This window comes from Molossus molossus, unplaced genomic scaffold (assembly GCF_014108415.1).
Source record: "Molossus molossus isolate mMolMol1 unplaced genomic scaffold, mMolMol1.p scaffold_m16_p_19, whole genome shotgun sequence".
Classification (NCBI taxonomy): Eukaryota; Metazoa; Chordata; class Mammalia; order Chiroptera; family Molossidae; genus Molossus; species Molossus molossus.
Genome location: NW_023425354.1, coordinates 47,818,067 through 47,832,514, shown reverse-complemented (window position 1 = coordinate 47,832,514; position 14,448 = coordinate 47,818,067). Strand labels below are relative to the sequence as shown.

General features: G+C 54.5%; 2 protein-coding genes across 2 annotated transcripts; one reads left to right on the top strand and one right to left on the bottom strand.

Moving 5' to 3' along the window:
* Positions 1-1,337: 1,337 nt before the first annotated feature.
* On the top strand, positions 1,338-7,855 carry YBX2 (Y-box binding protein 2). Its single transcript, XM_036269162.1, has 10 exons — positions 1,338-1,437; positions 1,468-1,777; positions 2,410-2,473; positions 4,059-4,092; positions 5,128-5,217; positions 5,777-6,061; positions 6,245-6,348; positions 6,672-6,849; positions 7,283-7,366; positions 7,473-7,855. The coding sequence occupies exons 2-9, from the start codon at positions 1,501-1,503 to the stop codon at positions 7,331-7,333; spliced, it is 1,083 nt and encodes a 360-aa protein (XP_036125055.1). The 5' UTR covers positions 1,338-1,437; positions 1,468-1,500; the 3' UTR covers positions 7,334-7,366; positions 7,473-7,855.
* Positions 7,856-8,128: 273 nt separating this feature from the next.
* On the bottom strand, positions 8,129-14,042 carry SLC2A4 (solute carrier family 2 member 4). Its single transcript, XM_036268939.1, has 11 exons — positions 13,820-14,042; positions 12,400-12,516; positions 12,112-12,284; positions 11,898-12,022; positions 11,670-11,785; positions 11,415-11,577; positions 11,142-11,329; positions 10,886-10,990; positions 10,659-10,760; positions 9,890-10,093; positions 8,129-9,358 (listed from the first exon to the last, which is right to left on the bottom strand). The coding sequence occupies exons 1-11, from the start codon at positions 13,850-13,852 to the stop codon at positions 9,155-9,157; spliced, it is 1,530 nt and encodes a 509-aa protein (XP_036124832.1). The 5' UTR covers positions 13,853-14,042; the 3' UTR covers positions 8,129-9,154.
* Positions 14,043-14,448: the final 406 nt, after the last annotated feature.

Sequence of the window (14,448 nt, the reverse complement as noted above, 5' to 3'; positions counted from 1 at the left end):
CTGCCCAGCGCAGGCCATGTCCTTTCCCGGTCGCGGAGGAGGCCCGCTGAAGGAGCGACTTCTGGAGCCGGATTATTCTTGGAGGGAGATTGCGGCTCCCGGGACGAACTTCCTGGGTTACCGAGAACCCGGGGCAAGCTTCCCACCGGGCCCCAGTCTTCTCATCTGTGGAATGGACACTATTAATGTATTCAAGAAATATGGAGAGCCTATGTTGTGCCTGGCACTGTTCCAGGAGTTAGGAATTACTACAGAATTCCTATTTCTGTGGAGTTCACAGTCTAGAGTTGCGGAAGGGACGGGGGTGGAGGGTGTACAGAATAAAGAAGAAAATGTACAAACATTTTTTTAAATTCCGTGATAAAAATAAAGGATGATGTAATAGGAGTGATATGTAAGCTGGTATTTGAAGAAGTCACCCTGAGACGCATCTAGGAAGAGAAAACTGCCTGTGCAAAGGCCTTGAGTCTGGCCAGTTGGAAAAAAAGTAGAGAAGGGAGAGTTCAGGGAGCTGGAGAGGAAGGCGCCGTCTGACCGAGACCACAGCGCCAGCACGAAGTACCCTGAAACTAATCCAGGGTGGTAGACATCAGAACAGCGGTGGGCTGCGGGGAGAATAAGATTGACTGCAAGGAGCTCGAGAGAACTTCTGAGGGCGAGGGAAGGATGCCTTGATTAGGGTATCGACTACCTGGATGAACATGTTTATCAAAACTGAGCGAAGAGTTGTGCACTTTGTTATATGTAAATCTTACCTTAAAAACAAAGGTAAGATTCGCTGGCTTGTGAAAGCAACCGTGAGCTAGGAAAATAGTTCTGCTGCGTATTCCAGCTTGATCCGCGGGCAAATAGCGTAGCCCGAGCTGTGCAGGCATCCGAAAGAGGGTGAGGACCGGCTGGGAAAAAGTGTTCACACTGGAGCAGCGTTCGGGGCGGTCTCGAGAGTGGAGGTAATCGGTGCGGCTCACGGCCAGAACGGATACTGCGGAGTCCGGCCCCCACCCAGGTCGTTAGGGGAAACCTTGGAGCCCCGCCCTTCGCGCAGAGGCCAGGTGGCCGTTGGGGCGCCACAAGCCCGTTTGATTTCCCGCGGCCGGTGGAAAGGGGCGGAGGGGGGAGGGGAAAGAGGCTGCTGACCAATGGGTGGGGCTGTGTTAGGTCACGTGACGACACCTGGGCGGGGCCCAGGTGTACTTACGGGGCGGCGGGCGAGGACTTCAGCCGCGACCCGAAGTCCGGGAGGCGGGGAGAGTGTGCGGGTTCGGGGGCTGCTCCGCTAGGATTGGCTTGTGGCCAGGAGGCGGGGTCTGCGCGCGCCGTGGCTGCAGGCTGCGATTGGTCTGGGTTCAGGGCCCACTGCCGGCGTGCGGGCGAGGCTCGGGGCGCGAGGACCGAGCGGGGTGGTGGGTTCGCGAGCCGGGGGGAGGGGCCGGGGCGGTGGCGGCGGCGGCGGCGGCAGAGGAGGAGGTGGTGGCGGGGGCCGGTACCGGACCCGGCGGGATGAGCGAGGCGGAGGCGGCAGCGGTGGCGTCAGCGGCCCCCGCGGCGATGGTGCCCGCGACGGCGGCAGGGGTGGTAGCGGTGGTAGTACCGGTGCCGGCGGGGGAGCCACAGAAAACAGGCGGCGGGGCGGGAGGCGGCGGGGTCGGAGCCGCCTCAGGCCCAGCTGCTGGGACCCCGTCGGCGCTGGGCCCCCACACTCCTGGCAACCCGGCGACGGCGGCCTCGGGGACCCCCGCGCCCTCAGCCCGGAGTCAGGCGGACAAGCCGGTGCTGGGTGAGGGGGGAGGACGCGTGCCAGGGCGGTTCTAAGGGGGTGGGCGGGCTGGGTGAGGGGCGTCGTGGAGCCCGACAGGGTCTGGAAACCGAAGGCGGGCCTTGCCCGGGGATTCAAAGGACTAGCTGGACTAAAGGCAGCGGACCAAAGTGGGTTCTCCTCGTGGGAAATCCTGCCGTGCCTTCCTGGGCGGGAGGGCATGGTAAGCAGGTCCAGCCAAGCCTTGGGGTGGAGAATGAACCTCAGGGTTTGGCCACGCCCCCGGGGCGGAAGACTTGGCCTAGTTGACTCAGGTTGGTACCACTAAATCGCTAAGCCCGGGAAGCAGGTGCACTAGGGACCCTTACATTAAGAGGGCTAGAAAAGCCCTCAGGTATGATTTGAGAGCCGTACTTTATGGACTAGGTGAGTACACGATTCTAGGTGAAAGGCTTGGATTTGTAGGCTATGAGGAACATGTCTTAGAGTTGAAAGGGTTTTGAAAACCTGAGCCTCACTGTCTGGGCACTTCCACTTGAAGTTGAGCTTATTAGGCAGTAGGGAAGTTGGTTAGATTTTGGAGTGTCTCAAAATTGAGTCCAACTCCATCTCTTCCCCCATCTTAATGTCCCTACTGCATCTCTGCCTGGCAGCAATCCAAGTCCTGGGCACTGTCAAATGGTTCAACGTCCGGAATGGTTACGGATTCATCAACAGGTATCTGAGGAAGCTAGGGAGGGGGTGGAATGGGTGTCTTCCAAACTGGCGTGTGGGACTGGACACTTCTCCAACCTCATCTCTACCTCCGTTGAAGCACATGATTGCATTGTCCAGCTGATGCTGATTGAAAGTCTTTAATCGTAACACAAATGTGAGCAAGATGAAGCTCCTCTTCTTCAAGAGCAGCGGAGGGTTAATGATCTAAGAAGTTGGCAAACCTGGCTCTGACCCTCCCAGCTTGTCTGTCTCACCTTCTGGTTTAGTTTACCTCACCTTTGGGGCAGAATGTACTTGCTCTCTGTGCCCCAGGGCTCCAGGCCTCACTCATTTCCTGTTTCAGGCAGCACACATAGCACTCTCATAACTCATCTTCCTTACAGAGTTGTTGGCTCATTTGAACCCCCCACCTGATGGAACTGAGGCTGGTGGGGGTTAGGAAAGGAGCCAGCCCAGCCAGAGGCTGCTGCTTTTCTTCTCTTTGGCAGCCTTACCCCCACCCGGCACTGGGAGGGGCCCTAGTGGCAGATTCTGAGCAAAGCCAGGTCTCCCCCTGTGGGCCCTTCCCCAGCCTGGGCACCCTGCCCAGCCCAGCCCTCCTGGGAGGCTCTAGTTCCCTCTTAGCAGGTTGACCTTTGTGCAGATCCAAGTGCTTTACAGCTAGAATATTTGTTCTAGGGAAGAGCTCTTTAATTCTGGAAACTGAGGACTCCTGGGAGGTTCTGAAGGAAAACCTCTCCCCTCCCCAACATTGGGGTGCTAGAATAAACTGGGGTAATAGGCAAAGAGTAAAAGAGAATGATAGAATACTATCTTCTCTCTCACCCTTGGTCTGTTGGTGTGTTGAAAGGGGGCCTGACCTGGGGTTCACCTCCTGGCCGAGGCTGAGAATAAAGTTTGAAGGTTGTTTAGAGCAAGGTCTTGACACACTATCCCCATCTCTAACTTGTTCTGCTCCTCCTGTCCCCACTTTCTTGCTCCTTGACTGTAGAAGGAAGAAGACAGGAGTGGAATTTTCCAACCATGATGGGGGTTGGGGAAGAGAGGGTGTTGACCAGGGACAGTTATACCCAGCATTACCAGATTCTAAGCAGTAGAGGGTGGAGAGCTCAGTTCCTGCAAAATGAATTTGCCTTTCCCCTCCACCCTTTTTTCATGAAGCCTGGTTTTCACATAGGTTTTAGGTCTACTTCTCTTCTTTTTTTAAAATCTTCACCCAAGGACATTTTTCCATTTATCTTCAGATAGCGGGTTAGGGGGAGAACCATCGATGTGAGAGAAACACATCCATTGGCTGCCTCCCGCACGATCCCCACCAGGGCCAGGGATGAACTGCAACCGAGGTACATGCCCTTGGCAGGTATCGAACCCACAATTCTTTGGTCCGCAGGCCGACACTCTCACCTCTGAGCCAAACCAGGCTAGACTTCTCTTACCAGTTTCAGGGGCCCTGTCTACCTCCAAGCAGCCATGGAAGGCTGGAGAGGATGGGCCTACTGATTTTAGGAATGGGCAGCTAGGGAGCCCTCGGGGTAGGTGAGCACCTTACCAAAGTCACCTCCTAACATCCCATCCTGTTCTGCAGGAATGACACCAAGGAGGATGTCTTTGTTCACCAGGTAAGAGCTAGGTTGCCTTTCTGAGGGGAGGAACCTGCCCTCTCTCTTCAAAGGTCTTTGCCATAATTCTTAGCAGCACAGATCATGATTCTCTAGCTTTTACCTCACAACAGCATGCCCACCAGGAAATAGTTTCCATCCGCATCAGGTGCCTGAATTAACTGCCATTGGCTCCACTTGGGTTCTCTGTCAGAAATGTATGTGTTGCCCTCTGAGCATGGTATGCTCAGTACCTACTGGGACCTGTTAACACCACAGGAATGAATCACAGGCAATGTTCAGAGGGAAGGGACACAAGCTACTGGTTCTCAAAGTGTGCTCCCTGTACCAGCAGCATCACCTGACATCCAAATTCTCAGGCCCCATCCCTGACCTACTGAATCAATCAGACTTGGGGGAGGGGCCAGCAATGTTTTGACAAGCTCTCCAGGTGATTCTGATGCATGCCACAGTTTGAGAACCACTGCTTTGGTGGAAAGAACTCTCAGTGGATTGAGGTAAGCACAGTACACTTTACACGCTTTGCAATTTGAGATTCTCTCTGCTTTTTGTTTTGATTCTGAGTTCATTTCTTGCCTTCCTCTTTTATATATATTTTATTTTTATTAGAGAGATAGAAACATCGATGTGAGAAATATTGATCAACTGCCTCCCACATGTCCTCCACTGGGGATTAAGATTGAGCCCACAACCTTGGCATGAGCCCTGACTGGGAATCAAACCCGGGACCTCTCAGTCCATGGGAGGATGCTCGATCCATTGAACCACACTGGCGGGGCTCTTGCCTCCCTTTTTGAAATGCCTGAGGGATAAAGGGAGGAGGGAGTGTGTCCCGGGGACAGCAGTAACTGCACAATTGTTCCTAAGCCCCTAGTTTATGGCTTTTCTCCTACTAAAACTCTGACCACCTTCTCGTTCCACCCTCCAGACCCAGCCCACAATGAAAATGGTGAAAAGAATAAAATTGGGTGGTGGGCCCAGGAGGGTTGAGAGAAACTAGTCCTGACCTTTTTCATGGCCTTTCCCCCTAACCAGACAGCTATTAAAAGAAACAACCCCAGGAAGTTTCTGCGCAGCGTTGGAGATGGGGAGACTGTGGAGTTTGATGTCGTGGAAGGAGAGAAGGTTTGGGGGCTGTGGTGGGATATACAGTGGGAGGGTGGCCTGGATGTCATTCCAGGCTTTGCCCCTCCTTAGACCAGCTTCTCTGGCGTGTTAGACCAGACTGTTCTCATGCAGACACTGTCATCTTTAACACTTTGGCTGCTTCAAGGGTATCCTCAAGAACATATCCCTATTATCACTCAGTCATTAATATCTGGGTTTCTTTTTAGTTTAAGCATTTCTATGTCTGTTCCTCACATGGGGTCCTGTCCTCAGGCTCTCAGAGTCAGCCCGCTAGTAAGTTGGACAGTTGTTGCCAGATCTTTCTGCATCCACATTTCCCACCTCCAGTCTTAAACTCAAGGGGGTTTGGTAATAGCTATTTCAAAATGACAAGTTGCAGAGGTGGCCTCTCCTAGAAAGGTCCAAACATGCCCCCCTGGGGGAGGGTGAAAAGAAGTGGGACTGAAGAAAGCTGGAGAGGGGATTAGCTGGAAAAAGGGGGAGACTAATGATTCATGCCATTTGGGGAACAGTGTGCATTTGTTGTTGGAGCAAGTTCTCCCCACCTCTTTTCCAGGGTGCAGAAGCTGCTAATGTAACTGGACCTGGGGGGGTGCCAGTGAAAGGTAGCCGTTATGCCCCCAATCGACGTAGGTTCCGCCGATTTATCCCCCGGCCTCGCCCAGCTGCCCCACCACCCATGGTGGCAGAGGCTCCATCAGGTGGGACAGAACCAAGCATCGAAGGGGAGCGAGCTGAAGACCCTGGGCAGAGGCCCAGACGACGGCGCCCACCACCCTTCTTCTACCGACGTCGCTTTGTGCGAGGCCCAAGGCCCACCAACCAGCAGCAGCCTATAGAGGCAAGGGGAACTTGGACTGTGGAACCAGCTTCCCAAGTCCTGGGAAAGGAGTGGGAGTTGGGGGAGAGAGAGCGCACAGAGTCCCCAGAGGAAATGGAACCCAGGATTGGGAAGAGCTGTGGACACCTGGGTACTAGGCAGTTACTGTTACCACAGCTCACCAGGGCCTCTATATCTTCCCAGGGCATTGACGGGGTAGAACCTAAAGAGACAGCCCCACTGGAGGGGGACCAACAGCAGGGAGATGAGCGGGTCCCCCCACCCAGATTTCGGCCCAGATACCGAAGGTAAGACTCAGTTTCTAGGGCCCTTTCTTCCCCTTCACTGTCCAGTATTGGACGAGGTAGTGGGTGTAAGGTTATAGGAGAGGTCTGGAAGGACGGGAAGGGGAAGAGCTAAGTTCTCAAATGAGCCTGAAGCTAGTGGTATGGGGAGCTGGGTAGTTGAAAGATTAATGCATAGGTGTCCTGGGCAACTCCTAGGGCTAAAAGGCTGACTCCTGGGTGTGAAGAAGCTGGCTGGTCCAACTCTCCTGGGGGAGTCCTGGGAAGGAGGGTGGCAGGCAGTCTGTACTCCCTATGCCCTTCAGGGTCCCCAATTCTCTCCCCAGGCCTTTCCGCCCCAGGCCACCCCAGCAGCCTACCACAGAAGGTGGGGATGGCAAGACTAAACCCAGCCAAGGTCCTACTGATGGTTCCCGGCCTGAGCCCCAGCGCCCACGAAACCGCCCCTACTTCCAGCGGCGACGGCAGCAGCCCCCTGGACCCAGGCAGCCCACAGCCCAGGAGGTGAGGACCTTGGACTGTCCATCTACCATGGGGCCAACTTCCCCCTCTTCTTTCTTCCCACATTCCCTCCCTCCTCCCTTTTTCATCCTTTCCCCTTCTCATGTCACTCTATCCTTCTGTCCCCCCATCTCCTGGCCCTGTGCCCATCCCATCCCCTATCATTTAGCCTGACACCGGAACCAGTACTGCTGGATCCACCTCTAGCAGGCACCCCCCACCCACCAGGAAACCCCAGCAGAAGCAGTGTAGCCTGTGTCAGCCCCTGCAGACTTCCCTTTCAGCTCTGCTTGGAGTCACAACACCAGCTGTGATGTGAATTGGGGGAGGAATGGGAAGGGGCTATAGGAACAGGAAGAGAAAAGGTAAAAGAAGATTAAGTTGGGGGGCCCTAAAGATTAAGAAGGTGTCAACTAACCACCCCTTTTCTCTCTAGACCTCAACCCCCATCAACAGTGGGGACCCCACCACCACCATACTGGAGTGACTCCAACTCAAGGACACCCAGGACTACCATCTGGTAAGTGGTGACTCTCAGAGAGGGCCGAGGGTGGGGAGCCAAGAGGCCAGCAGGGATTGGGTCCTGATGACTAACTGGTCATGACTTGTCCATTTCCCTTTCTCAGGTATCTGCCAGGTCTTCCAACTGACCTACATCCTACCCAGCACCCCTCCTTCCCCTTCCCATAATTCATGACATCAAAATACTGGCTTTTCCCCCTTTTCCATGAGACTCAGGAGGGTCAAAGCAACAGCCTTTTGGTTTTTCGTGTGTGTTTTTTTCTCTCCCCTACCAAGGGTTGAAGGAAGGGATCCATCTTTTTTGTTCAGAGGCATCAACTACCTTCCCTAAATCAGGCTGAGAAGGAACCAGCCAGCTCTTACCTCCTCCTGGTTGTTTTTCTTTCCCACCCCAGTTTATTTTTTGTTTCCCCTCTACCCCTCCCTCTGAAGCCATTTTATGAACTGTCATGTGCCACCTGAGCCTCCAGTAAAAACAAAAACAGGCTTTCTTGTTGTCTTGGTCTCTGCCTCTTTTCTGTTTCGAGGATTGCTGGTAACTTGTTGGTGAAGGTGGGGAGGAGAATGTGGTGCATTGGGCAGGGCCTGGTCCTGAACTGTTCCCATGTTTCTAGCTCCCTGTGAGAGTCACTTTTCCCATCTGTAAATGGGAATATTTCCCTTGCAGATTGAGTGTTTTGTAAAGTGCTGAGAGCACAGTCTGGCCACTTGCAGCTATAAGTTATTAGCATTTACTATTAATAAAAGTAATGACTAGAAATATAAGTGGGGACATGAGTGACAGCATTCAGAGGATTCCTCAGCTTGGAGCTGAGGCAGGATACAGAGGAAGAGGGGGGAGGGGAAGTTGTGGTCCATCCCTGTCTGAGTCCATCCTTGAGTGCCTCCACAACAGGACGCTCAACTCATACAGTGACTTTATATATGTATCTATATATTTACATTTAGTACAACAGACTTTTGGTTTCTTATCCCTACCTCTTTTTCAAACATATACAAAAATATCAAGATTTCTCTCAGCCTAGTGTTTGCAGGCAGTCTTTCAGATCTCTCTTTTCCTTAGTTGGTCAAAAGCCTGTGGGTACAACACCCTTCCAGAATGGGAGAGGAGGAAAGAGCTGGGGCCTTGGGGAGCAGTCAGAGGAAGGCTCAAAGCCCTAAGTTTAAAGGTGGGAACTTGCTGTCCCTTCCTCTCACATATGGACAGGTGTTTCCTCTCGCCCTGGAAGGTTGAGCAAGAGGACTGAAACTTCAGTGACAGAGGTGAGGTTAGCTTGGGAGGGTGCATCCTTTGCCTTAGAGGGGTCAAGAAAGAGCCCTCTTCACCCGGAGTCTATGTGACAAGAATTCAAAGAAAGTGCCAGAGAGTGGGAGGAGTCCAAGGTGGTAGGAAACTCAACTTTCCTTGTCCACTCCTGCTCTGTACTTCAGTTCACCCACACTAAAGTCAGTTCTAGAGCCTCTCCTCTAGCAGAGGGGCAAACGTATTCTGGAGCTGAGGCAGAGGGGGGTGAACTATGGAGGTAGGAGGAGGGGACAAGAGGGAAGAATGGCCCACCCTGATGGACACAGCCTAACCACAACACAAATAATCCAAGAAAGTCACACAGGGGGAATGAGAGGGTGCTCAGACCACCCCTCCCTCTAGCTTCCCAATTCCACCAGGCTGCAGGGGCTTTCTCCACCCTGGAAGTGATGGGGAAGAGAGGGTTAAAGTGCCACAGAGGAAAGGAGGGGGTCTCTGGGGACAGAGAGAGAACTGGCTCTCCCACCCCTTCCTGGTCCCTCAGTCATTCTCATCTGGCCCTAAGTACTCAAGTTCCGTGCTGGGCTTCACCTCCTGCTCTAAAAGAGAGGGTGTCCGATGGAAGGCAGCTGAGATCTGGTCAAACGTCCGGCCTCGGGTTTCAGGCACTTTTAAGAAGGTGAAGATGAAGAAGCCAAGCAGGAGGACCGCAAATAGAAGGAAGACGTAGGGACCCATAGCATCCTGGGACAGGCAGAGAAAGAGGTGTTGACAGAGAGGAGGGGAGGGGGAATCTCAGGCAAGCTAGGAACTAAAGTCTCTCAGAGGGAGATGGAATGCTGCAGATAGCAGCTGGCTCCTTGGCAGGGCAATGGAAATAACCAGGAATGAGAATTAAGTGAAAAAAGAATGATCTGAACCCCAACTCTCCTATAGTTTTTTACCCTCTTACCATCCTGAGTTACTACACTCAGAGTGGATTCCCAGACATTCACAGTATTAATACGAAGTTTATAATTTTATTACTAGTCTAAAATTATGCCACTAGTTTGTTTTGAAGACACCTCTATTGCTATGTAATCTAGTTCAGCTCCTTTCTTTCCTTTGATTCTGGTGGAGCAGGTGGTCTTCAGGGCCCATGTGGTCCACAAAGTAATCCTCAAGACTAGTGTCTGTGGGCTAGGGGAGTGACTGACTGGAAAGCCAATGGGTTAGCTGTGAGTTGCACCCCTCTGGCCTATGGTTGTGGGAGATTGGACAGGAACAGGCACCTACCGCAACATACTGGAAACACATGCCAATGAGGAAGTTGCACGTCCAGTTGGAGAAACCAGCCAGAGCCATGGCTGCTGGGCGGGGCCCCTGGCTGAAGAGCTCGGCCACAATGAACCAGGGGATGGGGCCAGGGCCAATCTCAAAGAACGCCACAAAGCCGAAGATGGCCACGATGGAGACATAGCTCATGGCTGGAACCCGTTCCTGGGGACCAGGCAGGGAGGGTGGGAATTCAGGTCAGGTCTCTCTGGATCTTCCTTTGCCCTCAACCCAGAGAACTAAAATCAGTCCCTCCCAGCAGCTTGTGTGGGAAGGGGGTCTGCCACCCTAGGTTAAAACAGGTAGGTCCTTGAGCATTTCTGAGCACTGAAATTCAGCTGGTTGTCCTATGCCAATTTAAGGTAGAGGGAATGTTATGGACTCTCAGCTATTAAGGTGATTAATTCCCCAAAACAAACAAACAAACAAAAACAAGGAAAAAGAAAAAGATGATCAATTTCCCCTTGGTTCTAAAGCTGGGTCCCTAAGAATTACTGTTCCCAAGGCTGGACAGTGACTCTCCCTCCTGGCTGCCAAAGGTGTGCTACAGCTTTCTCCGAGAGTGGGAGGAAGTACAACTTGGGAGCACAGACCACGGTCCTGGCATACAGGCTGGCTCCAGGATCAAAGATACATATGTTGAGGAGTGGCCTTGGATGGACACAGAGCCTCTTGGGTTAGTCCCTGTGGGTTTGAGCCACTAGTCCCCTTCCCATTCCCCAGGCCTCACCAGTAGAAGCAGAGCCACAGTCATCAAAATGGTGCAGCCACACATTCCTGCCAGGCCCAGAAGATGGAGTGTCCGGCGCCCAGCCCGCTCCACCAAGAACACCTGACGGGAGAGTCAGGGATTGGCAGGGGTGCTTCAGGGCATGGGAAGTGGGAGGGATTGGGCGGTTGGAGACAAGCAAGGGATGTGAAGCCAATCAGTGGTTGGGATGTGAAGCCAATAGTTACCGAGATCAAGGTGAAGACAGTGTTGACCACACCAGCTCCTATGGTGGCATACGCTGGCTGCCCTACCCCTGCCGTCTCAAAAATGCTGGTTGAATAATAGAAAACCTAGAAGTAAGAGAGAAAAAAAGGGGATGGCAGGGATGTCCCTTCCAAGCTGGACTGACTCTGAGTTTTAAGGGAGGAGGCTTGTTCCCTTCTCCCCTCCTCTTGGGCTGTTCCCTAATCCTGCCCTTCCTGGAGGCTACTGCATACATACGGCATTGATGCCTGAAAGCTGCTGGCTCAGCTGCAGCACAATCGCAATAATTAGGGGCTGCCGGTGGGTACGGCTGCCCAGGAGCTGCAGTAGGGACAGTGGCCGCTCACGCTCCAGCTTCCGCTTCTCCTCCTTCAGCTCAGCCAATGCTCCAGACACATCGGCCCAGCCTGTCAGGCGCTTCAGACCTGGAGGTGAGGAGGGTCAGGTCTGAGAAGACAAGAAAGGGTCTGGGAGGGAGGTGGGCACTAGCAAGATGGGGTGGAAGCTCACTCCTTTTGGCAGGCCCCTCCAGATTCCGGATGATGTAGAGGTAACGGGGGCTTTCTGGGCAGAATGGCAGCAGGACCAGCTGCAGGAGGGCAGGCAGCACTGTGATGCCCAGAAGTAGTGGCCATAGGGTGGCAGTGCCCAGCATGGACTCTAAGCCCAGCACCTGTGGGAGAAGGATGGCAGGCCATTCAGCCTGTTCCCCAGAGCCTTTCCCCAAATCCCTCCCTGCTCCCTTTTGAAGCCAGGCCCAATCACCTGGGCAATCAGAATGCCAATGACGATAGCCAGTTGGTTGAGTGTCCCCAAGGCACCCCGCAGGTGAGTGGGGGCAATCTCCCCCACATACATGGGCACCAGCCCCGATGTCAGCCCTGGACAGAGTAAAGAAGAGAAGGCTGAGGCAGCTGCCCACTCCTTCCCACCAAACCCAGGGATAGCAAAGGAGAGCAGGGCACTGGGCAGGGCCATGGTGCCCGTGGGTACCTGAGTAGGCACCAATGAGGAACCGTCCAAGGATGAGCATCTCATAGGAGGCAGCAGCGTTGGCCAGGCCCATGAGGGTGCCCCCCAGCACTGCCAGGGCGTTGTTGACCAGCATTGCCCTCTTCCTGGCAGGCAGAGAGTGGGGCTGTGAGAGTTAGGGTGCCTGTACTATGGCTCCCTTCCTGTTCCCTACCCTTGTCGTTCAGCCCCGTACCTTCCCAGCCACTGAGAGATGATGCCAATGAGGAAGGAGGAGACCATGCCGCCCACAGAAAAGATGGCCACGGAGAGAGCCCAGAGGGTGGTGAGGGTGCCTGGGGGGATGGAGCCAGGTCCCTCAGGCCCCTGCCTCCCCAGCCATGTCTCATTGTAGCTCTGTTCAATCACCTGGGGAGACAGTAGAGGAGTGAGTTCCTGCAGACCCTTCCCTCTCTGCTCATCCCTGTTGTCCCCTGCCTTTCTTGTTTGGGCACCCCCACTCTGCCAGTTGCAGGACCCTCACCTTCTGTGGGGCATTGATGACCCCAATGTTGTAGCCAAACTGCAAGGAGCCAAGCACAGCAGAGAATACAGCGAGGACCAGGGTCCCAGTGACTCGCTGCTGAGGAGGTTCCCCTTCCTGGGCAGGCAGAAGTAGAGAGGAAGCATGTCACATGGAAACGTGGTTTCTTTCCTTCCAGGGGCCTGGGCCTGCACTCAGCCAGAGCCTATGTTACTGGGTTCTATCCAACATGTTGGGTGAGGGAAACTGGGCCATATTAGGACTTGCAGGAAGATCTCAGTGTAAACAGGAGCAAGAAGAACCCCACAGTAACCAGGGCATGGAGGAGAAACTGGATTTTTGAATCCAGCCGGCAGAGAAATGTTTGAGGACCTAGGTCTCACAATTCCTCTGTGACCTTGGGCCAGGCTGGGACTTAAGAGACCTGAGTACAGATTTGTGTGACCTTGGGCAAGTCACTTCTCCATTCTGAACATAGCTTTTCTCTAGGTTAGGAGAGATAGGGGGATGTTGCTTGCTTTGCCTACCTGTCAATGAACATGTGAAAATCAAAAAATTTTAACAGTATCCTGGACAGTGCTGGTTTTATAAACTGACTGCATTATCATCGTCAGCCCCATTCTGTTCCCTCCCCTCTGGGGGTTCTCTCTCTGGCTCCTGGAGGTCCTCAAAAAGGCTTAAGAAGAGTAATTCCAAAAAGGACATCTGGGTCATACCTCTAGGCCTATGGCCCTTGTGGTGGCCTTTTCTATCTCCGCCCAGTCTCCCCACCCCCTCTAAGCCCCGACGAAGGGCAGGGGGCCATGACTAGCTTTTGCCTGGAAGAGCCATGCCCAGGGGATGGGGGCGGGAAAGTGGTGTGAGGGGCGGTGGCAGTGGTAGCCGCTCACTGGCGGCACAGACTGTCTCCAAGCAGAAACCTGAGCTGGGGGGGGGGGGGGGGGGCGCGCTGCCACTCCTCTCTGCCCCTCCACCAACCGCGGGGCCAAGGGAAAGTTCAGCGTTCTGGAGAACCACCAGGAGTGGGGGTGGAGGCCAACACAGAACCTACGGTCCTCGAAAAACTTCCCAGGAGCCGGTAGAGAAGCTCCTGGAGTTCAAGACCCTCCTGGATCTGCTTTCTCAAGCAGGGTCCCTGATTCTGGCTCAAGGCGCTGTGCACTAGAGAAGGGGGCGAGCCCTGGTCTCACAAAATCCATCTGTGGCCCTTTCCCCTGAACGGCCCCCCAGACCCCCTCAGCCTCTTGGAGCGACTGAAATCCGACAGTCACGGGTTGTTCAGCCCGAGTATAAATAGCCAGGCTCCCACCCCCACCCTTGCGCTTGCGCAGGGACCACCCCTTAGCTGACCCCGGCTGCGACCCCAGCCCGAAAAAAGCGAGCCCATGTCCCCGTCCCACCACCTCATGCTGAACCCTACTTCCGAGCCGATCTGTTGGAAGCCCGACGGCATCTTGTCTTAGGAGCTGGCGGCAAAGGAGCTGCAGTTAACGAGAGGGAGGCGACTGGGGGTCTGCAGCCCAGCCTGGCGGGCGGAGGGCGCGGGGGTGACGGGAGTCCCGGAGTGAAGTGCGGAGGGTGGGCCTAGCGGGACCCACAGCCACAAGCCCAGGAGCTCGAGAGCGGCAGGGCTCCCAAGGATCTGGTGGAGCTGGGCTTGAGCGAAAAGATCCGCGGAGCCCCCACAGCCCCCCATGGGCACGCCCTTCACAACACCCATTGGCCAGGAGCCCGCACACCCCAGAAGGCCACGCCCGCGCGGGTTGGCCAGCCAGGCCACACCCCCCAGCTTGCCGGGCGAGACGCGCCCCTCTGGTTCCCTCCAGCTCTTCTCTGGGAAGTTTTGAGAAAAATTACTTGGAGCACATGTGAAGACTCCTCCCACCAACCAAGGTCTGGGGACTGAATAGGCGACTTAAAAGTCCTGCTCCTCAAGTTGAGACCACAGGGCCCGAGAGAAGGGGATGGGCCAGGTATACTCGCTCCGGAGGGAACTCAGACGGCCTGAGACAGCGTGCGAACCGGCGCGGGGTTCGTGAGAAGCAATGG